This window comes from Enhydra lutris, unplaced genomic scaffold (genome assembly GCF_002288905.1).
Source record: "Enhydra lutris kenyoni isolate GAN:26980312 unplaced genomic scaffold, ASM228890v2 scaffoldscaffold65, whole genome shotgun sequence".
Classification (NCBI taxonomy): Eukaryota; Metazoa; Chordata; class Mammalia; order Carnivora; family Mustelidae; genus Enhydra; species Enhydra lutris.
In genome coordinates, this window is record NW_019154149.1 from 1266001 (window position 1) to 1290867 (window position 24867).

General features: G+C 38.4%; 1 protein-coding gene across 11 annotated transcripts in view; it reads right to left on the bottom strand.

Annotated features, from left to right (window-relative positions):
* Window positions 1–22289, bottom strand: part of LOC111158949 (fragile X mental retardation 1) — a 37622-nt gene extending 15333 nt beyond the window's left edge. For all 11 annotated transcript variants that reach the window (XM_022521305.1, XM_022521304.1, XM_022521303.1 and 8 more), the window contains exons 1-9: window positions 22177–22289; window positions 12776–12828; window positions 9387–9480; window positions 6730–6801; window positions 6302–6450; window positions 5245–5338; window positions 5042–5158; window positions 2652–2822; window positions 2479–2557 (exon numbers count right to left, since the gene is read on the bottom strand). In XM_022521305.1, the coding sequence (XP_022377013.1) occupies window positions 2479–2557; window positions 2652–2822; window positions 5042–5158; window positions 5245–5338; window positions 6302–6450; window positions 6730–6801; window positions 9387–9480; window positions 12776–12828; window positions 22177–22227 (880 nt within the window). In that variant the 5' untranslated portion in view covers window positions 22228–22289. The remainder of the gene's footprint in view (window positions 1–2478; window positions 2558–2651; window positions 2823–5041; window positions 5159–5244; window positions 5339–6301; window positions 6451–6729; window positions 6802–9386; window positions 9481–12775; window positions 12829–22176) is intronic.
* Between the last annotated feature and the right edge of the window lie 2578 nt (window positions 22290–24867).

Below are 24867 nucleotides of genomic sequence, written 5' to 3' on the forward strand. Positions count from 1 at the left end.
CACGTTGCTGTTAATAGCTTAACTATCCTAAGTATTGTGTCAACTATAATTAACTGAATAATTAAACCAATTCACTGTCAAAGTGGATGAAAAACAAGCAAATTTTTAGAAAAGAATGACAAATCCATGTACGTGCTAGACAGAGTTTGTGAAAAATAAAGAGATCATAAATCATACTGTGGGACTCAACGAAAACTCATGCAATACTAATTAGACATCTCCCTAAAGATGTGTCCTGCCAACTCTCTTATACAAAAATGCTTTCTGAAAACTCTCAACATTCCAATCTCTAAAACAGACTTGCTTTATTTTATTCACCAGAAACAAAAGAAAACCGAGGCTGATTGTACTTCAGCAGGCTTTCTGGTGAAAGGTCACTGCTGGAACCCTCTTCTCTTTAGGTATGACCAGCGGTAGAATCTATTTTTAATAACAGATAATGCAATTCTATATACCACATGGTTATTTCTAAATCCCAACTGACAGCTTACTACAATTTTGCTCTACTGAACTGGATGGAATTGATCTAAATAAGGAGGAGAAAAGAGAAGTAACATTTACAGAGTCCCATACTATGTTCAGAGCTTATCTAAACCTTTCTATCAATATCTTCCTGTTTAGTTATCATGGCAACTCTGTGAGGTGGACACTATTATTCACATTTTTTAGAGGTAAGGAAAATAAAATTCAAGGGGGCGGAGTCAGTTACAAGGTCAAATTACCAAAAAGTAGAGGTAGCGACTGAAATCTACATTCAACTCCAACTCCAACACCTAAGAACTTACCCCTAGAGGCATCATGCCATGTCCCAAATGAACTGTAGTGAATGAATCTAACACATAAGTTTCTGTTTGGTAATTACTGAAAAAACTGTCTACTGGCTATATAAGAATTTCTAAATTTAAAATAACTTTTCTAACTATACATGTATACAATTGCTTGGCAAACTGTAACTAAAAGGAAAATAAGCATCATTCAAAACCCCAATTATCCTGAGGTAATAAGGACAGTGCTACACACACATAAAACTGTGTCCAAGTTACCTCAATAACATCACGTTCTTTAGCTGTCTGTACAACACAGCTGAATGAATAATTCTGCATCAATTTCACTGGTATTTACCCTTGAACTAATTTTATTCAAGAGAAAAATATTATTCCAAGTGTTTTTTAATGGCATAGGAAGATGTTTATTAATTCTATGCTGACAAAAATTTAAAGCAGGCTAAGCAGGACTGAAACTATGGGAACAAAATGCATGGAAGTTCTTATTTTCTTGTTCTTTAAACTTTCCAAAGGGCATGCATTACTTTTTATAATCAGTTGTGATTTCAAGTTCAGTAAATTAAAAATGTATAGGCAGTATGTCCCAATTTTATGTATAAAGTCATATGGAGTGTTCTTGATTAAAAAACAAAACAAAACAAAACCAAAAACCTGCAACTGGCTTGGTATGTTCTGCTAAAGAGATCTTCAGCATTTGAGAATATTGGTAGAGAGTTTCTGGTATTTGCTGGTACCTGTGATGATGATAGTAATGAAACAAAAGTATTCAAAGTCAAAATGAAGAACTACCATTGGTGTTGCAAAAAGTCCCAAAGACATTCAGAGTTACTTTTAGCTTTGCAACTCATTAGATTTAAGTAACCTACATTCAGATTCTCAATTCAGAGATAATTCAGAATGCTATCATTTTATAGTCCCATCAGAGAGATCAAATAAATACAAATATCCTCCAAATTATAAAGCCCTCAAATGTCATTCATTTTGAAAAAAAATGGTTTAAGATCGATTTTTTAAAAGATTTATTTATTTATTTGAGAGAGAGAGAACACACAGGGGGTAAGGGCAGAGGGAGAGATTCCCAAGCAGATTCTGTACAGCACACAGAGCCCAATGCAGGGCTCAATCCCACAACTCCAAGGTCACCAATTGAGCTGAGACCAAGAGTTTGGCTGTTTAACCGACTGAACCACTCAGGCGTCCCTGAAGATTTATTTATTCGACAGAGAGAGAGCACACAGGAGCGTGAGTGGGGGAGACAGAAAGACGGGGAGACAAGCAGACTCCCCGCTGAGCATTGAGCCTGACATGGGACCTCGATCTCACGACGCTGAGATCATGACCTGAGCCGAAATCAAGAGCTGGATGCCTAACTCACTAAGCCACTCAGGTGTCCCTTGAAAAAATGTTTAATTTTAAGACACAGAAACTACACACTTAAGAGGCTGTACAAAATTTATTCTTCCAGGCTCTAACAGGTTTGAACTAGCAAAGCAGTATCTTTTGTATACCTAATTTTTGAGTAGCATATTTATCAAATATTTTCTGTATACTGTAACAACAAACCATATTTCAAAGATTAAGCTTCAATTAAATGACTCTCCAAGTGAGTGAACATGGAATTCTAGCAGTATAACTGAACTATTTCCCTAACTGGTGTTTTTGTAGTGTATGTCAACAGTAATTTCTGACTCACCGACCAAGTTCCTTGGAACTTGTATGACATCTTCAGCAAATTCAAGAAAGCTTCTAGCCTTCTTCACTGCATCCTGATCCTAACAACAAAGGGGAAAAGATTTAAGATAAAAGATTAGCCATATGAAATACTGTTTATTATTTTAGAAAAAAACTACATAGTAAAATATTTACCTCTCCATAAATATGAAATGTGCAGGTGTCTTCATCTAGATCAATAGCAGTGACCCCAGGTACTTTTCTAGCTTGCTGAATATTAGCACCATGAGTACCAATAGCTAGACCCATCAGATCTTCTCGTACGATAAACTGTTCATGAAACCTTGAGGCAAGTTGCCTTGAACTCTGAAGAGAAATGCACGTCTGATTAGTATGCTTTATCAACTATCAAGACAACTGTATTTAGGTCAGCCATATAAATAATCTTGACCCTATGTATCAGGGGCCTATAAATTAGTTTCAATTGTAAACTAAAAGGTTTTAGAAAGCACCTCCCATAGCACAAGTACTTTTTAGGTTACTGAAGGTCTATACCATCTGATGTATTTGTTAATAGGAAAGGGCTTCTTGTCAACTTTCCAAGGTAACTTTTAAAAACCTATTTGCAAGGCTGCCGTAGGTAACCAATGACATCAGTAACGTAGTATTAAGAAGCAGATCAAAGGTTCCCAAATAAAAACCAGCCCACCGGATCTGACAGACTCAATGTTATTTAAGTAAAAAAAAAATTTTAAATACCATCTTTACAGAAAATTGTATTCACTTCATTTTTATTAAAGGATATTAGTATATATACATTTTTTCAGTTTTCTTCTGGAAACCGCTCCATTTATTTAACTTATCATTAGATATCGTGGTCTAGATATCCATCCCTCTGATGAAGTGGTGATATTAAAATACTTTCCTTCCCCCACCTCCCCAACCTGAGGAATGGAATCATAAAAATTGTTGGTGCAGTCATGAAATCAAATGATTATAGAATGCCAAAGATTTACAACTTATCTTGCATATGCACCTGGAACCTAATATGAGAGTCTGTAAGACCTTGTGATCTGGATCCACAAGTATGATGGATTCTTTCAAATATTCAGTAATGACTGAAATATGTTACAGTCAACACCCCAAACTTGTGGATAATTGCTCTCTCTTTAAACAGCATTATCAAAATTTAATGTTTAGTTCTAGCATGCCATAAATGAAAACCAAACATATTAGTGGCTCATGTTGAAAATGGAAATTTCTTATCTGAATATGTGGATCTCTTTAATATTAGTAGTGAGGAAAGATAGGCATGCACACTAGTTTCTCAGTCTTCAACATACCTACTAACTGGAATGTATGAGTGTTAACTACTGTAAACAATTTTAAAAAGTCTAATAGCCATTTTGTAGATTAGAGTAACAAAATGTATGAAATATTCCTAGGACTTTTCAAGAAGTCTTGTTTTTTGAATCCTGGTTCATTCACCTGGTTTATTCTTTTCACTGATAATTCACTGATAAATGGTAAACCAAAGGTACCATAACAGATCATTTAAGAAGAATTAGATGTTTAAGAAGAGGCATGAGTATATTTTCCATAATACTCACAATGATAGTAAGGAGGCTGTTCTGGCCTGAAAGTTATGAAAGAATTGCTAAAGAAACCACAAATGTGTGAACATAGGGACATCAAGAAAGAATGAGAGTAAAAACCAATTAAACAGACCTCCATGGCCATAAGGAAAACAGTAACAAAACGAAATATGAGTGTCTTCTCTCTTGCTGAGAGTTCAGCAATCACACATCAAGTGGGAAGGTGGCAAGTTTCATAGGGTTTTATGAGACTATAGCCTTGACTACCTTCTCTCTTAATATGCAATTTGGAACTCTTTTTTTTTTCTTTATTATTTCAACTGCATGGTGTTTTCCCTCTATGAAATGAATAACGATGAAGAACTCGAATCTGACAGTAATACCTTTGAGTTGGGACATTAAAATCCATTTAGTTTCTATAGTTATGGATGGAAGTACTAGATAGTTAACAATGAAAATAAATGTATGGTGATGGAAATTACTGGAAGATTAATAAAAGTAGATAAAATGCACCTGAAGAGACGAAATAGTAAGTTAGGGAAATAGCCTCTGGCAGGAATCTGAAGACAGGAGTTTTAAAGAGTGACAACCAATTAGAATGAAGAAGTTCTATACCCTTTTAAACAGAGATAAACATACATAATGAAAGGAATATGATTAGATATTTAAATATTCTCTAGTACTTAAATGACAACATGCTATATGGAAGAAGCATTGCCTCATTTTATTAACAGCTTTGATGAACTTCCAGAAAAAGTGAGGTGACCAGAAGTTCCTTAATATAATCAACTGCTGCTTAATTCTGAAACCTTAGCCATGAAAAACTTTAGTATGACTAGGTGCTATATAATTTAATTTTTCAAAATATAAAATATAGGGAATTGCTAAGACACAGTAAATAAAGGACAACCTGCCCATATTCAAGTTTTGAAACTCCACAGTTACCATTTCTAGATAGCCTTACAAGCAGCACTAGGGAAAGCCACATACCTCTAGCTGCTTACTGGCTTCTTCATTTCTCAGTATCAGAGACAGCTTAGTGCGCAGACTCCGAAAGTGCATGTCAATTAACATGTGTGCTCGTTTCGAGGTGACTTCATTGATAGACTAAGGATATTTAAATTAACACTATTATTATCAAACTAAATACTCCAAATGAAGTATATCAAAAGAGACAAGTCAAAAACACTCACCAAAATGACAAGCTGATAATTCTCTGGATCGTAAGTTACAGAAAAGGCACCAACTGCCTTTTTAAAGTCCTTATGTGCCGATTCTTTGGCACACCTAGAAATAAAAAGAATATCCACTGTGAAATTAAGATGAATGGTTGCGAACTACCGGCATTAAGTCTATGCAGAGACTTATACTTAGTAGAAGTATGAATTCATACTAAACATGATACACACAAAATGCTGTTTCTGTTTAAAAGTTTAGTTCCTTTGCTGGACATCCCTGAAATACTTTTAGCCCACTCAAGTATTTGGTTACAGAGAAAGGTTCCTTTGCTGTCCACCTCTGTTATACTCAGCCAAATCAAACATCTGAGATTACAGAGAAACAAAAAAACTACTTATGCTTTTAAGGGATGGCTAGTGGTCCTAGACTACCAAAGGTGGCATTATTTAGGACAGTCACTCTCCTCTGAAGCTTCCTCATTTCAGGTACATATGATTAGTAATTTTCTTAACTGTTGAAAACTTTTGGGGATAGCTACATGTTATCCAGTTTTATTCTGCTGTTTCTTTTCTACAGAAAAACTGCGGACCAATTTAAGGGAAAGAAGGAAATGTATATGAATCAGAAAGCACAAAAATTTACACACGTAAGTAATCACTTGAAAAAGCAGGATTTCTATGTACTTTGAATTTCGAGTTAATGTTTATCTAAAGTGTGACACATCCAAATCAAACTCATTACACCCCCCTGATGAAACCTTTAAAAAGGAATCTCTCACCTAAAAAAGTCTTTAAGCGTAACTCCAGCCCAAGGATTATAAGATTGAGACAACCTTTGGAAGCTTCTTTACTCTACTCATTACATATTTATCTGGGGATATTAAGATCTACACTAATCATTTTTAAAATTTCAAAATTCTATGAACAAAGTTTATTTCTGAACCACTTTTGCAAACCATTTTTGCCAAAGTTCATTGAATTTAAAAATTGGTGTTATTTTAAAATTTATATTCTTTTAAATTAACTGCTTATCACCTCTAAGCTCTCAGCATTTCTTGCAATATTAACTTACATTTGTCGTAAGTCTTCTGGCACGTCCAGTTTGATTTTATGGAAAGTATCTTTCGTGGCAGGTTTGTTGGGATTAACCGATCGTAGACGTTCAATTGTGACAATTTCATTGTATGTAGCATCACATGCTGCATATTCTATCACATAAAACTGATAGAAATAGATAAAAGTCATTCCTGGTCATAGTTTTTAAATTAAGAACAATAAGCTATACCTATACAGTTATTTTTACGTTCTCTAGAGGGAAGAAAAAACTCTATTTGAACAATTAACTAAAATACACAAAACATACTGAACATGTAGAGAAAACATTTTAATAAAATGACTCAAGTCAGATATTAATTTAAAATAGAAATCCACACTGAAATGTAATACCTGGGTTTAGAAAAGGCAAACAGTACAAAAATTTTTAAATATGCAGTTTCCTACCTCACCCTTTATCATCCTCACTTTAGCTAACCACCAACAGCAAGGCTCTTTTTCATTTGCTCTGGAATAAACCTACACAAAAATTACAACATAGATTATTTCATAATTAGCATCATTCAAAAATCTATAGATTATCAGACATTGAAGAAAATTCTTAAAATGAGCCAGGTGTCTTTCAAACCCGTATGCTGTATGCCTTAAAGCAGACTGCAACACTACAGATACATAATCAGAAACTACTTGATTACCTGGGAGAGCCCTGAACAAAGCACCTTCCTATTTTCTTTGTTTCAGACCAATAATAATCAGTCCTCTGCATATGAATGCTCAAGAAAAGCAGATTGCTCAAAAACCTGGGCATACTTGCCTTGGATACTCTGTCAACTATGAAAATATATCTAAAACTGTATAAACTTGTTTTTGTTTTACTCTGGTAGGTAAATAACTGATTGGAAGTTATTGACCTGGCCTACTGCCTGGTCACTAAATGGGTGAGGGCTTCTGACCACTCACAGCCACTAAGGATACCACCCTGGCATTCATGTCTCCTGGTGCCTAAATGAACAAATCCTTGGTTACTCCCTGGTCTCCTGTCCCTTCTCACTCCACTAAAATGGACAACTCTAGGCTGGCAATCCTCTGGATACAACCTTCCTGCTCTCGCACACTGGATCATTTCTTCTGATCTCTCTGGTGACCACGTTAAAGCTCACTTACAACGTGCAGCATGGAACCTTTTGTGAAGACACCAGCAAATCAAGGATAATGGGAAAAGAGATGGCATAGTATATATGGAGAGACAGACAGAAATACTCAGAAACAGAAAGCAGGGAGGAGAGGAGAAAGAGCTCAGAGCCTAAGGCTGATGAGTAACTCAAGGCTCCAATTCTTGTCTCCCTTTTACAATTGAAGTTACATAGTGACTAAACATAGCTTAACCTACCTTTCTCTCTTTCCCTATCACTTATTCTCAATTCTGCTCTAGCCAGAGAAATAACCTCAGTTAATTGTTATGTAATACAGTGAGGTCGTCCTAGCAACAGGACCTCACCGGTCCCCACATGTCATGTGATTAAGTTGGGGGAAAAGTTCCCTTAATCCATCACTATTATGAGTATTCCTGATACACACCAGAAGACCCAGTGTCTTGTGTCCCTTTTTACAACCTAATGGTTGTACAAGTTAATGGTTATACAATATAGTGACTAATACAACTTAATTTAACCTACCTTTCCCTCTTGCCACCACCCAGGCCTTTCAACTCTCTACCTACAGCAATAACCTCAGTTATGTATCACTGTGAGGCAATATAGTAAGACCACTCTAGCAACAGCATCTCATTGGTTACCACCTGTCATATGAGTCAGTTGGAAAAAACATCTGCATTGTCCACCCCAACATGATTAGAGCGTTTCTAACATAGACAGACCAAATGTCCTTGCCTTCAGGAAGCCTGTAGTCTCCTAGGGTAGCGGACAACTAAAGGTCCTTGAGTGTAGACAATGTTTTTGTTTCCTAGTAGGATCCCTCACAACACCAAGCCCAGTCCCTTATACCTAGTAGGTACTGAGTACATTTCTGGTAATTACATAGTACTTTATTCTACTCCACTTTAGAAGACAGAAGAACACAGGCCTGGACATTCAGAGACCTTCCCTGAGTATTTCTCTAGAATAGTACTCCAGCCCCTAATCACCTTCCATCCTCTTACTTTTTTCTTCCATCTGCCATAATGTTAGATACCCTGACAAGAATGTGACCTCACGAAAGGCAGGGGACTCTTCTGGTTCACTGTACCATCTGTACTCTAGCAAGCACAGGAAATAAGAATTCAAGGACCTAGTGCGCTTTACCCTATCTATATATAAATGTCTGCTTAGCTGCTTCCTTCATACCGCAAATATTCATGACGTTGCAACTATTAACAAGACACTGTGGAGAAAGAAGAGAAGCAACTTAAAATGGTGTGAAAGGGGAGGAAGGGAGAGGATACTACACAGACCAACTACAACATAAAGCAGACTCCAAGTGCTTTAAGTCCCAAAACAATTTTCAGTAGCTAGAGAAATTATGAACACAATGTTTTTGTTACTGTGTTTTATCTCTACAACACATTTTGGTCAAAGACATCAATGGCACATGGGCAGGTGGTTCACAGCATGCCCAGTGAAAAGAGGTTTTCCCAATATGTGTTTGTGTTAAAACACATAGATGGGTTTTTAATAATACACCAGAAGGATTCGTTGCTAAAGAAATTCTAGAATGCTGCTCTATCACAAGGCATGATTTCTTCTTCTTTGTAAGACTAATTCTCCTAATCCATTTTGCTTAAAATGAAGACAAACTTGTAAGCTAACAATACATTATTCAAATAAAGATTGAAAGATTGAAGGAAAAGGCAAAAGGAATTTCCTAGCAGGCAAAGGAAATTAGCAGTGACTTTCAAAAATGCACCCTCAGTGCTGCTCAGGCAGCCCCATTTAAGCATTATGTAGTATATCAGATCATTATTAAGATGGCTCAATCAAAAGCACACGTCCATCATGGCTATAATTTTCAAGGTAGTTTAAGCAGTGTTAAAGACAACAAGTACAAAAGGCGCAAATTAAATGCTCCCTCCTTCAATGCTTAGTAACTTGAGGGCAGGGGAAACTTACCTCAACTTCATCACTTTCATTTATATCTTTATTATAACCTACAGGTGGTGGGAATCTCACATCATGAAAGGGAATCTGCCTCTCTGGCTGCCAGCTGCAAATAAGCAAATACATAATTAACATGCTTCTGGTTTGATGGAAACAGTGACCACACTGCCATCAACTCTTGGTTAAGTGTGACCTTCTGTTTTTCCAGTTTAAAGAAACAAATGCTTTTAAAATAGTGTTTTGCTGAGTGGGGCGTAATGGCAATGTAGAAACATTTCAACAAAGTCTGCATGCAGCATAGCGGCCTCGTAGTTCTATTTGGAATATTCCTCTAAACATAATAGATCAACATTACAATTTTCCAAACAAGTCTTTCTTTCAGTAATTTCAACCTCTAAGAGTGCTAAATGCAAGGTCACAACAGCAATTTCCTCTGATGCTTAAATTAAATGTTAGTATCAGTAAGTGTTAGTAACATCATCACCATACTTCTACTTGCAAAGGAATTTGAACCACATTCTGGTTCTAAATGCCCTCTAATTCCCAAGCAAAATGGGGCAGCCAGCACACCGGGAATTCACAACTCACTTTTCCCCCTTTAAATTTTAGATCCCACGAGGTGGTCAATTCTTGCCACGGGTAGTTGGCTGCTGATCAGCATGACCTGGTGGGGTCTGCTAAACCACAGAAACCCGATGGAGACAGCCTACAGGAGTTTGGGAAGTTGCCTATGTTTTTAAATTTAAAACGATATGGAACAATTTTGAAAAACACCAAATTATTCTTTTATGTGCAAAATGATATAAAATATTAAAAGACAAACTTTGCAAAAATACTGGCAGATTCAACTGCTGAACAGTCACTTCTGGGTTTTTTCCCAAAGAGCTTTCTTTAGTAAAATCCTACTAAGTGCTAATTTTTTTAAAGAAATATTTTATTTATTTATTTGAGAGCAAGCATGAGGGGGTACGTGGGGGAGGGATGAACAGAGAGGGAAGAAGAGGGAAAGAATCTCAAGCAGATTCCCCTGATACAGAGCCTGACTCGGAGCTCCATCTCAGGACCCCAAGATCATGACTTGAGGTGAAAGCAAGAGTCAGATGCTTAACCAACCGAGCCATCCAGAAGCCCCTAATTTTTTAAGAAGAGCCATATATAAGGTAGGAGGGTAGGTAATTAAGTCAGAATCTGTGGAAATCTATTAGGTTTATATTAGACCGAACCCTTTCTCTGAATTACACAATTTGAAAACTATGAAGCTTTAGAAAACACTGTCTTTACTTCAGAAAAGCCTTTTTGTATTTACTGAAAATTAATAACTTTTAACAAGTCACAAATTCATTGCTAAAGGTGACTGGAAAACATAATAATACGTAATATAATTTTCTGAGTTCCAAAGGAAGAATTATTTTAAGTCTTAATTGTACAGAGATGAAAATACAAATTCTTTCCTCAAAAATGTTAAATATGGGAGGTAAAAACATAGCATCTAAAATAAGCTGGTGTTACAGTAATAGGAATTGCTTTATGACTGAAAGGAAAGAAAGGGTAAATACAGTCTGAAGTTCTATAAAAGTTTTTTTTTTTAACAGAAAAACAGAAAAACAAAAAGGAAACACCCAAGGAAGGGCAGAGACCACTTTGGTAGAGACCTATCATACACTAGTGATGTGCTCAAATCCAGTGTCGAATCTCAAATATACTCCATGAAAACAAGGAAAACAATTCATTTGTTTCAAATTCCCAGGATGACATCTTGAAGAAAAAGTTTTATGTAGCTACAGAACAGAAGAAAATTAGGAGGTCCAAATGTAGAATAATTTTAGGTTTGTAGTAGAAATCTGACTGAAAACAAAAAAGAACTAATCTTATAAGACAGTGTATTTAGCAGACACATTCTTAAATGCATGGTGGAAATGAGTGTTTGCTTAACACTTTCGATTAAAGACTACAGGAGAAATTAAAAGAGTGGTAAATAGAGATAACTCTTCCTATATGGGAAACAGTGTTTATCTAGTGATGGGAGCAAGTAGGTAAGAGTAAATTACAAAGGAAAAAATTACTCTCAAGTTATCAAAGATTCTTCTGTTCAAAGTGTGATGTTACTATCTAGTACGTAACCATGCAAATCCATGAATACTTGAACCAGCAGAGGCAAATTCTGGAAACTTTGGCTCTATGCATTCATAAAAAGTTATTCTATTATTCACGCTTGTATTCTGGACTGAGATTAGTCTAGAGCTGAGAACAGGGCTGGGTATTCTAAATCCTTTTACCTCTGTTCCCTAAATGTGTTGCAGGCATCCAAGAGTACTACTACTTTGTCCTCTTGGTAGCTAAAAGAATCTGCTAACAGTCAAATTACAGTATGCCTGGGCCAGATATTATATTTCAACAAATTTACTGATACAACTCATGTACCATATAATCCAACCACTTGTCTATGTATAATTCAATGGTTTTAAGTATATTAACAGATAGGTGCAACCATTGCCAGTCAATTTTAGAACATTTTCGTCACCTCAAAAGGCAATCCCATGCCCTTAGTTATGACTCCCCATCCCCCCTCCAGCCCTAAGCAACTAAGCTATTTCTTTTCTCTAGATTTGCAACCTAGTTTTGGGATACCATCAAATTCTCTTGGTACACAAAATCCAAAACACAATTGTTGACCATTCTTCAGAGTTCAATATAATATTAACATCATGACATCGACACTTTGGCAAAGGAGTTCATATGTACTTTAGCATCTTGAATGGCTAGTCTGAAAATAGCCTTTATCAGTATTCAAAAAATTTAGTCAACAGATTTGTCTCTCCTGATAAAATACTAACATCTATACCACCGATGTCTTCATATAGCTAATGTTCCTAGGCCTATAAGTATTTCTATTTACTCTTCTAGCACGAAAGACTGGTTACTGCTATTACTGATTATAAATACATGAAGCAGATATAAAATAAGCTAATAAGTAAATATGATTATTTCTGATAAAATGTACTAGACAACTAAAACCATCAATTTTAGATTTAACGTTATAAAACCGACATTAATTCTACCAATACCCATGAATCCATTCATTTTCATCTTGTAACAATTACAAATATTTCTATCCAAACTCTCAGTTATTAATACAGAAGAATCTGGTTTTTTCTTCACACTCAAGGGGATTGGGATGTAGGGATCAAGGTTAAATGAAAGGGATCGCTAAGGTCATTAGCGGGAAGAGTCATTCCATTGGTTTTAATACTTAGTTTTTCGGGAACTTCCTTGTGAGTAACATGAAGATCCACTCCTGAAAAACACTCAAACTAGACTTGAATTTTTTTCAACCAGTAAAAAGAACAATCAGTATAAAGTAGTACAGAACCTGAACATTAAAATTATATCAAGACACTTACTTGTTTTCAAATGCAACTGTTATTGAATCTTCATGAACATCCTTTACAAATGCCTGTAAGAAAAACACTGGTTAACTTCTAAGCTTAAAGATCATGTTTTTATTTAAATTTTATAGAGATACCAAACATTCCTGTTTAAGAAAAAAATGGAGCTTCAAATGAAAGTTTGTTAGTTTGTGAGGATGACTCATTCATGGATCACATCTGTATCTGGCCACCTACTATGTGTAAGGCTCTGGGAATATGGATTAGTTAAAACGAAATGTGAAAGAAAATGCTCCAGAGTTCAGCATCTAATGAAAGAGTGAGATGGCTAAATAATTGAAAATTACAATGCAGGTGTTGAGTACAAACCTGGAGGTGCACTTTAGGGCTAGAATTATTGAAAACAAAGAAATTTGTTCCATGTGCCACATGCCAATCAGTATAGATCTGTTATAACTTATCTTCCTCTCCTTGATAAAATTTTAGGAGAATACCACAGTAAATGACTAAATATAATCTCAAATTTAGGAATATACAAGCACACTAAATTTTCCTTAACAACAATATGCTGCTAATACCACTAAAATGTCCAATTACCAGAGTTTAATTAAATTCTCAATCTCCTAGGCACTTGGGAGGAAAAAAACAGTAATACAAAGTAGAGGTTTAAATCTTCTAAATCTGATGACGCAATTGCTAGTAATCTGCAGAAAGACATAACAAAAGTAATAGCTAACTAATTATCAAGAATTCTTTAAGCAGCATGCCGTCCGTAATTCTATAAAATTAAGTTTTTAATCGGTGCAGGAAAGGGGGTTTTGTTTTTATTTTGACAATTAGAGGAGTAGGATAAAACATAAGGAAACCCAAGAGGCTTTATATCGTAATTCATTTTAAAATGGCTTGAGAGATTTAAGCTTCTTACTCAAACTTGTTCTGTACACGCTTCTCTCCTTCCTTGGTTTCTCCCTGCCTGTGGGATTATGGCCAAGCTCTTTTCTGGCTGGAAAAGGCCCTCTAAGACACGGCCCCACCCCTCACCTCTCCAAGCTTCATCTTTCACATCCCTGGAGGCGGGGATCCAGCAGTGCTAAACTACTTGGGCCTCTCTCCCTAAATGCTGTTCCTCGTTCCCATTGTCCTTCCCCTCTTTTCATCTAGCTACCTCTAGTCTTTAGGTTTCAGTTCAGATGTCACCACCTATGGGAAAACCCAGACTAGGTTAAATTCCGTCCTCTGCATTCTTAAAGCACATCCTGTGCTTATCCCTACTATAAACTTACCCCACTGTATTATTATTATTACCATTTCCCCACTAACAGTAAGTTTCCTAAGGTCTTATTTTTTTTACTGTTGGACTTCAGAGTGACTACTAAGAACTCAATGAGTAGTTATTAAATGAACCATTGCCTAAGGGGTTCCTATTCTATCCTTGGAGGAAAGACGGTATGTGTGTGAGGGGTATGTATGTTCCATTTATCAAGGAAGACAAAGTGAAGAAGGTGAGTTTCCTTATCAAACTTTGAAGGCTGGGGAAGAATTAGCCACACAAAAGGGAGTGGAGGATACAGGAGGCCCACCAGGCCTAAGGGGTGGGGAGGTAAGGAACAAAGGCTCTGACCTGGAGAAACAGCTTAGGGTATGGTAGAAATAAATCCTTTGTGAACAAAGAAGCCAACACAATTCAATGTGAAAAAGAACAGTGTTTTCATCAAATGGTGCCCGGGGACAACTGCATATCCATGTGCAAAAAAATAAATGTTTGATCCTTATCTCAGACCATATACAAAAATCAACTGAAAATGCATGAGACCAAAAAGTAAGAGCTAGAACTATAAACAAACAATCGATCCAATGCAAAAGTCTTGGTAAACATCTTGAAAGGCTTGAAGTGAAAGGATTTTAAAAAACCCTTAAACTTCTTCAACTATAAAATTAAAACTTATCAGTCAAATATTAATTAGGTGCTCTTAAGAAAAATAATCAGGTGAGGCAGGGCCCTAGAAAACATTTATATAGAAACTACATAAACAGACACATCAATCTTCTGCAATTATGCTTAAAAGAACAAAAGAAAAGCTATGCTAAAAAAAGAAGTTTCCTTATAAGATCAAGGTGGACTATAATGGAATCCAAGTGTTCTGCTATGCCCAGCATGGCTAAATTATTATTTCTAAGTTAAATATGTATATATTTCTATAGATGTTGGTTTGGGGGGAATTAATATTTTCTTCCCATCACTTTCCCTTATTTTTCCTCAGCTGTATTTAAATCATGACTACTTTCTACAGCAGCTTTTGAAAACTCTAGCTTAATACCAACCATGATGTTTTAGAATATACTAGATTTCATAACGGTGCATGGCCCAAGACTTTAAGGGGTCGTTTTCCTATTACTTCACCAACAGAAAGGCTTGATTTTGAGTTAAAGTTACAGGAATTGGTTACTCTTAGTTTTATAAAGCCCCCCAAATTATGAAGAATGGGAATAATAGGACTCCCCACCCCATTTTTCCCTTCTCTTTACTTGGTAGCTAATACCAAATTAACATTATCTGCTTGTGGGGGAAGGGAGTCAGTCCATCAAGGATGAAAATCAAGATGAACCTCCTATTAGGAGGTGATCCATTCTTTACCAAGAAGGCCCACTGCTTCTGTTTTCATTCTTGTCTGAAGTTTTATGTTTGTATGACTTGGCTGTAATTAACATTAGCTCCATACTGTATATTACACTGAAAATGTTAAGTCCTTTAGTCAGTTAAGAGAACCTTGTTATAGCTGAGTGAGGAACTGTTCTCACTTAATCAGGTATCTTTTCCAGTGCTACTGCCCTTGTCTAAAACTATTCTGTCTACCATAGCAGCCACTGGTCATATGTGACTATATTTAAAGTAATTACAATTAAATTAAAAATCAGTCTTCCGGTTACACTCGCTACATTTCAGATGCTCAACTGCCACACATAGCTTAGTGTCTACTGTAGTGAACAGCACCGGTAGAGACCATTTCCAACACTGCGGAAAATTCCATTGGATAACGGATTTAAAACATTTACAGGGGCACCTGGGTGGCTCAGTTGGTTAAGCATCTGACTTTTGGTTTTGGCTCAGATCATGATCTCAGGGTTGTGAGATCCAGCCCCACCTTGGGCTCTGCACTAGGCATAGAGCCTGCTTAGGGTTCTCTTTTTCTCTCTCTCCCTCTATAATTAATCAACTAATTAGTTAATTAATTAATTAATTAATAAAACATTTACAAATGTTGGGGACTGTTTTCAAACCCACCTTAAAAGTATTCTAAAAGTCAGTCTCATTACTTTATTGCTGTATTTTTATTTTTCTCTCTTTGACACAAAGTTATTACACAGTTTAATCATACTCATTCACCACATCTGCCTAGTTCCTAAAATCAAATATTCCCTCAAAGGAGGAAAGTCTGCAACTGTTGTGACTACTAACAACAAAAGCTTTCAAAGGCTTCCAAGGCAATTCCGGATGTAGTGTCAGAAACGGTTTGAATAATCATCACAGCCTACTAGCCCAAGGCCTTTAAGTTAATGAGGCTTATCTGTATGTGGATGTTCACATGACTATTCCAAAATCAGTCATTTTTAGTCATTGTTTGCATATTAAGTAAATACAGAAGGCAAGTAATACCTTCTTGCTGCTATAACACACTAAATAAAAGAAACTATTGGTTGATTCTGCCCTGCGCTCACACCAAGGATACCTCTTTTGACTTCTAAGGTCTTTTTACTAAACTGTCATTCACTTCCAACAAGGATCCCATCTTTCTGCTGCTCCTATTTTCTCCAATAACCGTTCTTTGGCCACCCCTCCCTCAGCCCCACACTCCTCTGTGCCCTGGACAACCCCAGAGCACTACCACCCCACCAGCCACCAACCTGGAAAACTACGTTTTGTGGTGATCCTCTGGGGAGAAGACAGGTTCAGGGGACTCCTGAGAGGTTACCAAAGAAGGCAGACTGAGTAATAGAATGCGCAAAGGGAGCTGAACCTCACTGAATGAGAGCTAGGGATCTTACAGGAGTCCATAAACCTCGTAGTTAAGAGTTTTGCTGTAAATGAGATGTAGGCTCAAAATTTTGGTTCTACCAGATAAGCTGAGAGACTCAATTCCCCAAGTGGTCTCTGTGCCTCAGACTCCTCAAATACAAGTAACAAATGGCTATGGGGGAACTGGACCTGCCTTCTAAGGGTATTGTAATGAAATCACACATGTCTATTACCCGCTACAATGCCTGCCTGAGACATAGATGGCACTAAATAAAATGAGAGGTAAAGCAGAGAGGGGCGTATTTTATAAAAGAGGCAGAACCATAAATAGTCTTGCAGTTGAGAAAGTTACACCTTAACAAAAGCACACTAAAAAAAGATTTAAAAATTGGGATACAAAAAGAAAAGGCTGTATCCTCAAAGATACTAAATACTGAAAGGTTATTTAGACTCTGAGAAGAAAAAACATGTGATGAAAATCCCTGGGGTTTGAAAAAGGTGCTAAAGTGCAGTGCTAAAGACAGATACATGCTCCTCATCGGGGGAATAAGCAAGAAATCAAAAAGTCATTATGGGATCCCCAACTTACTGGCAAATAGATCAAAGAAGCAGTTACAAAACTGTACTTACCCAAATGTGTGATGACTAGAGTTATCCAATTTAAACATTATGTTACAAGGATTGATGAAACTAAGAAGTCCATCCTTATTTGGGTGAACTCTTACTCACCCTCACCCTCAATCTCACACTCCTTAGCTTAGTAAATTCACAAAAGAGTCACTGGTCACATGAGTGCTTATTGTATAGATAAAATTTCAAAGTAAGGCCCTGACCACCACTGAGAACAACTACTACATTATCACTGAAGACAACATATATGTAGGGCAATAATTCTCCTTAGAGAAAATGTAGAACACTGCAAAAAAGTCCCTCCTAAATAAAACACATGGTTCTGGAGGACAGGGGTACAGAATGCAAACCCAAGGCTTTAAATATAAAGTGAGTTACCACTTTGTTACCTTTGTATGTGGGCACTAACAACATAAAGGAGTGAAAATGGAAAGGGAAAGCCCCAATTAACCTCAATTAACCTCATCAACAACCCTTCCAACCACAGCACAGGTCCAGGAATACTTGACTTGGGCACTTACCACAAATTCTGAGAAAAATGCATGCTTTTTGATTCATCCTGACACAAAGACAACACACAGGTAGAGAGAGAATAGTGTGAACTTTCCTGTGAGCATGTAATCTAACTTTTTAATACTTCAGTTCTTATGTGCTTCCAATGTAACAAAAGCAAATTTCATAGCAAGGTCAGAGATTTCCAACTTTCTCTTTCCTTAGTGGGCATTCATATGAAGAATTACCAAGTAATAATAACAAGTTACAACAGTTAATAGAAAGGAAGTTGATACATAAGCTGAGTATGTCCTGACATCTTTGTTTCAAAAGTAAAAAGTGGTAACATCACTTTGCAACTGTACTTAAAGAATGCTAAGGAGGCGTTACAAAAACAAAACAAAATTGAAGGTTGCAATGAAATAAAAAAAAATGGGCAGGAAATCAAATCCAGTTCGTTTCCTCAAGCTAACTTTCATCATTTCAGGAAGTCAGACTATCTGATCTCAATCCTAGATCTGAGGTCCCTTACTAGCTCTGACACTTAGTAGCAAGCCACTTACCCAATCTCTTTGTAATCTTCATCCTCATCTATAAAATGGGAATAACAACAGTACCTCAGGATTGTGGTAGAGAATTAAATTATTCACAGATGTACAAGTGTCTGGAATAGTGCCTGGCACCTAAAAAGCTCTCAGTACCTCTTAACAGTTACCGTGTTCTTGACTGTAGTCATCTCATGAAGCAAATTCCCACAGTGGACAGGAAACAGAAACCCAATTATTATATCACTCAATTTTGTATTTAATTAATAATTTGGAGGTTTTCAGAATGTGTCAACATGAAGTTGGAAAATGCATGTTCAAAAGGGGAAAAATGATGCTTCCACAAAGACACCAAACATTAAAAAGTCAGACTCGGGGAAGAAAAAAAAAATGTGGTTGACCTGAATCATTCACTTGCTTGAAATATATAACAACACCTGTATGCAAAGTTACATCTAGAGACTTCAGAGAAAACATGAATAACGCCTTATCCAAGTTTATTTGTGAAAAAACATGGATTTCTAGCAGGCTATGTAGCTAACATGACATGCTAGGCCACCAATGTCTTCCTTAAAAATATTTCTTCCTGATTGTACATTTTCTCATAGTTAGCTGCTAGTTCCATAATATTTCTCACTATGTTAAAGTCTGTCCTCAGATACCAAACTTAAAAACCTATGATATTTGAAATGAAAATCTAAAAATAAGAATACAATTTAGCATATTCATACCATATTGCATTAATGAATTGGGTATCAGTCATTATATTTTCAGAAAACAAAAAGGTGTTATATCTTATGTTTCCAACACATGATTTATCCATCTTTAGTAATTTTCATACTGCTACCCAAAACCTAAGATCAGGATATACTAGTACATTCATATCAGAAAATCATATATTCTATACTTAAAATTGAAGTTAAATGCATTTCCATTCTCAATATACCAAAACTCAGTCCCCCCCAAAAGAACACACACACACACACACACACACACACCAAAACAAAACCAACCAACCAAACAAAAACCCAAAACATGACACTATTTCAGGCAGATGCCCTTAGAAGAAAGAACTTATCTCAACATTATGTGTTTACGAAATGTTTTGTAAAGATTTGGTGAAGTTTATCCAAGTGTCTTCATGTCTTAAATAACATAAGACTCTAAGTTGTACACAAAACTAACTTTTTCTAAGTCAAAGAAATAGCTAAGCATAAAAGTAGTGGCTCTGACAACTAAATCTAACTTTCACGTTTTAAAGAATAAACACCAGAGAGAAAAACAGAAATGAGGCGTCCGATCTTTGGTTTAGGTTTCATGGTTCTGTAGAATCCAAACATGCCCAGCTATACTCTATCCAGTTTATATTGTAAACTTGAACCATGTGCTCAGAAGATGGAGAATCATCCCTTGCAATATGGTGGTTCTGTTAGGCAAATCAAAGTTGAATTCACTAATACTCAAGTCATTTGAGTAGAGTTTTTTAAAGGCTTTTCTATCACTCTAATGAAACATGTTCCTATTTCTTTCATAAATGGAACATTTCTCCTAGTAGTTCATTTTTTATTGGTCTATTTCCCAAATTTTCTGCCCATTTTACCGGACAAGCAACTCAAGTTTACTTTTTGTTTTACTTTATAGCTCACAACAATACTATGAGTCCTATAAAAACTTAAACCTTTTCATTATAAAAACTATTTTTCTACCAATACAGACCATTTGAGGTTTCCTTAAAAATACATATTGATCAATTTTCAATTTTCACATTTCTCCTCAAAGAACTAAGGGACAATGCATTCTTTTTATTCATCTTTGAATCAAGCAAATTCGTTTAAAAAAAACCAACTAAAATGGGGGATTAATAGCAAAAACAGAGGACATTTCTTATTCTATTCCAATCAGTTTGCAAGCAAAATCAGCAGAGCAAATCATAGGTTGCTGGAAGAGAACAATAAATCCTTCAAGACCACTATATGTTACTTGCCCTCTTACAGCAGGCAAATTCCACTGAAAGACATTAAGAGGGGTGTCAATCTAAGCAAATATCACAGACAAATAAGAATATTGCTCAATCTTTAACCTCTGCTTATATTTATTACAGTTAGCACGACAAACCTAGCGAGCAAAACTACCCATCTAGGAACCAAATTATTCTACACTAACTAGCAGGAATTATTATGGATGACTGAAATAAATGCAACCAAAATTTTACCTGCAGTCTACTGAAACAATTTTATATTGGGTGAGACTTAAGAACATAAATGCTGGGTTTTTTTCCTTTTATAGTTGCAGGTTTTTTTCTTTTAGCTAAAAGTATGAAACAGTTTACATATTTTACACACTTATGAAATATGTTGATCTCTAAATATCTCCATAGAATTGGTAAACACACACATGAAGTCAATTGTTAATTTTCTCTTTGTCAAAAGAGTCTCGTTTGAAACGTTTAAGTTATGCTATAATAAATTTAAGAATTGTGTTGGACAACGGAAATAGCTAATTTCCACGTGTATCTTCTATTGCCCAAATACTGTACTAAGGTGGGATATTACCTACAGAAGTTACAGAGGAACATTCAAGAGAAAGCGATAATTTATAGATCAGTAGATCTACAGTAAGTTCGTACCAACAGACGCACGACCGATAAATTAAAATATTTTTATACCTCCTTTTGAAAATCTAAGTTATTAGCTGATCTGCAATGGTGTAACTTAAAAAAGAAAAATCCACCGTAACATTATGCATGTCTATTTAAAACCTCAATACCGTCCACCGCAACATTACATTCAGAGAAGACAGTCAAGTACTTAGAGCACAAAACAATTATTTCCACTCGCGATTTAAGAGTCTCTAGTAATGATGTACTTTCCGCTAATTTCCTTAAGTTTCACGGCATATATTCAGGCCTTTGGAGAGTTAAAAACGTTTTCCTTAAGTACCAGAGTTGCTATAACGTTTTCAGATGCTGAAGCATCCGTATTCCTGAATTTGGCCGCATTTATAACAAGGGAGGGGGACCGCGAATATTTAAGGTTAAGAACTTCTCTAATGCACTGCTCGGTTATGTCAGGGTCTTCCTGAAACTTTTGGATCTAAAATCTCTTCTGAAATTCAGTGAGAGAGGCCACTAAATATCAGTTGCCATTGTGATTCGGAACTGACTACGGCTTCTTACTACTCTTTCTCCACACCCCTTGCCCAGAACAGTGGAGCTCTCCGAAGTCCCAATGCTGGACCGGAAAAGAGAAGCCAAAGGAGATCTCAAACCCTCTCTGCAAGGCAGGAGGCGGCTCGACGGAAGCGCCCCCCGCTACTCAGCAACTACCCACACGTCAGGCCTGGATCCCACTGGGAGAGGATATTTAAGAAAGGGAAAGAAGCCGTTGCCGTCACTTCGCGCGGATACCGGCCATTCCCGCCGGATCTTGTACCTGCCGCCGGCCCTTGCCCATCCCCAGCTCTCCCTCGACTCCCGAGAGGACACCTTCTTCTCCTTGCCCGCTTTCATACCAATAGGCGCCAGGGCCTCTCAAAGGAGAGGCAGCGGGGCTCGAGGGGCTTCCTCCTATAGGCCCTAAGTCCGGTCCTTCTCTCCCTAACAACATCCCAACGAGCGCACCCTGGCCCCCGGGCGCGGCGCTCGGGAAGAGGGCCCCGGGCCTGCCTCCCGCCGAGGCCGAGAAGAAAAGGGAGGGAAAGAGGGCGAAGATGGGGCCTGCCCTGGAGCCAAGTACCTTGTAGAAAGCGCCATTGGAGCCCCGCACTTCCACCACCAGCTCCTCCATCTTCTCGAAAGCCCAGCTCGCGCCGGGAGCCCGCCCCCGAGAGGTGGGCTGCGGGCGCAAGAGGCCCAGCCGCCTCCTCCTCCTCCTCCTCCGCCGCCGCCGCCGCCGCCGCCGCCGCCGCCGCGCTCCCGCACGCCCCCCGGCAGCGGCGCCGCCGTCACCGCCGCCACCCGCGCTCGCCGTCGGCTCACCGCCCGCTCGGAGGCGGCCCCTCACCGGAAGTGAAACCGAAACGGAGCCGAGCGCCTGACTGAGGCCGAAAGCTCTGGCCGCTCCGCGTGTAAACAGTGAAACCGCGTCACGTGACCGACACCGCCCCTCCCCCCCGCGGGCTTGGCCCCTCGGCCCGGCCCTCTTTCTCCCCGCGGGCCCAGGAGCGCGCGCATGCGTGCTACTGGGATACCGGCTGGGGGCCGGGCCCAACGTAAGGCGCGCGGGCTCGGCGTGCGCGGGCTCGGTGGAGGGCGGGAAGGCGGGAAGGGCGGTGACAGGTCGCCCGGCTGGCCGAGGTCGCGCCGCTTCGGGTCTCTTGGCAAGGGCCAGAGCGTCTATTCCTGTAGAAGGTTAGGTACAGGCGTGGGAAAGGTCCTCCTGTAGCGATCAAGTGTATTCACTTATACGAGTCTGAGCTGGCTTGGGTTGGAGGGTTTGTTTTTTTTAAGTGGGGCAGAGTCTGAGCTGGAGGTGGAGTAGGGGACAAGACTAAAGGTGAAGAATTAGATTGAAGATGACTTTGAACTAGTAACAGTGGCAACCACGATGACCCAGACTGGTGTGACCCTTAGAGGCAGAAGGTGAGAGTAATGCCACCCCCTCCCCTAGAGATTTTGGGCTGTCCTGTGGATACATACTGTGCCCTCTGAGGGGCGGTGGATTGTGTCAGGACCTCTGGAAACGTCAGTTATCCCTCAGACCCAGTACTGACCCATGTGCTTCCCTTCCCTCGATTCAGTTTCATACCTGACATTTTAAAAAAAAGTCTTAAACACTGGTTAATTTCTTTACATTTTATTTTCCTAATATTTTGCCCCTACCGTGTGCCCACCCTGTACAGGAGGGTGGGGTGGGCATGTGTGCAGCAGTCAGGTGCCACAGGGGCCAGTGCACCAGTTTTCCTTGCAGCTCTCCCCCTTTACCTGCCACAGTGCAACAAACCCCAGCTCTTTCTCATTCCTCTTTCAACACTGCGCTTATATCCACTTTGAGCTAGGTTTCTTTTGGAAAGCTTGAGTAAGGTGAAGAGTAAAAAGAAAAAGATTGCCAGCATCTAACTTGGAACCTAGAGGCACAGATGGGCATAAATCAAATTATCAGAAAAATAAATGTGGGGTTGCAACTATGATAAGGACAATGAAGATTTAGGTACACCTATGATAGTGGGACAGGACCCAGTCTGGGGTGGGTGAGGGGCGGTCAGAACTGGGAAATGGCTCCAGCTGCACCGTGACCAGGGAGAGTTGGTGGAGGTGGGGTGAACTGCCCCAGGCAGGTGCCCCAGAATTAGAGGCATGCTTGGGCCTCCAGTTCCCTTCCCACCCTACTCCTGTCCAGAGCAGCAGTGTTACTGGAGTGGAGCACCAGTTTTAAAGCAGTGGATCAAGGGCCACATTCCTTGAGGCCATAGTACACAAAAATGAGCCGTTGGAATAGGGTTTCCAGGGTAGTCACAAGATGTGAAGACTGCAGGATGGCTGAAACAGAATCTCACCACAGGGTGGATAGGAGCAGAGCCCGCTCTTTAATGCCAATGTTATTAAAAGAGAACAGATTGATTAGAATGGTTATAACACCCACAGGTAGGGTGTTGTTCAGTTCACCCAAGGCCTTCAAACATTATCAGCTCTTCAGAGCCTCTATATGCCACGCTAAACCTGGTGCTGTTCCCTGCACTTATGATTCACTTTCATGCCTCTCTGTCTCTACATGTACTTCTGGTTCTCCAGAACTACCCTTCTCCTTAGAGTTATCAGATGGATTCCTTTTTTTAGAAAAAAAGATTTATTTATTTGAGAGAAAGAGCAGGGGGAGGGACAGAGGGAGAGAGAGAATCCCAAGCAGATTTCACACTGAGCACGGAGTCTGATGCGGGGCTTGATTCCAAGACCCTGAGATGATGACCTGATCTGAAATTAAGAGTCAAATGCTTAGCTGACTGAGCCACTCAGACGCCCCTCAGATGGATTCCTATTAGCTATTTTACCTCAGGTGCGGAGAGTTGAGTTAACTTTGCTCCTCAGTTCTCAGCATATTATCATCATCAGTCGCTGCCTAGCCCCTCTCTTACTTTTATTATTTTATATTGTTGCTATTAGTTTTCATTGTCTTACTCAATACACATTCCCATTCTTCTTCTAGATACCAACTACAATGTGCTGACACAGATCCTTGGTGATTTAAGACATGCAGTGTTTTGTGTATGCCTTTACATTTACAGAGATGGTATTGGGGTGGAAATATGTTTCTCACTGTTTTCACTCAACACTGTGTTCTTGAGCTATAGCCACGTTGCTGTGTGTACACCTAGTTTCTGGCTTCTAACTGCAGCTGAGTATTCCATAGATTTTACTGATACATTTTACTGATACATTTCTAACTGCAGCTGAGTATTCCATAGATTTTACTGATACGTCTAGGTTACTG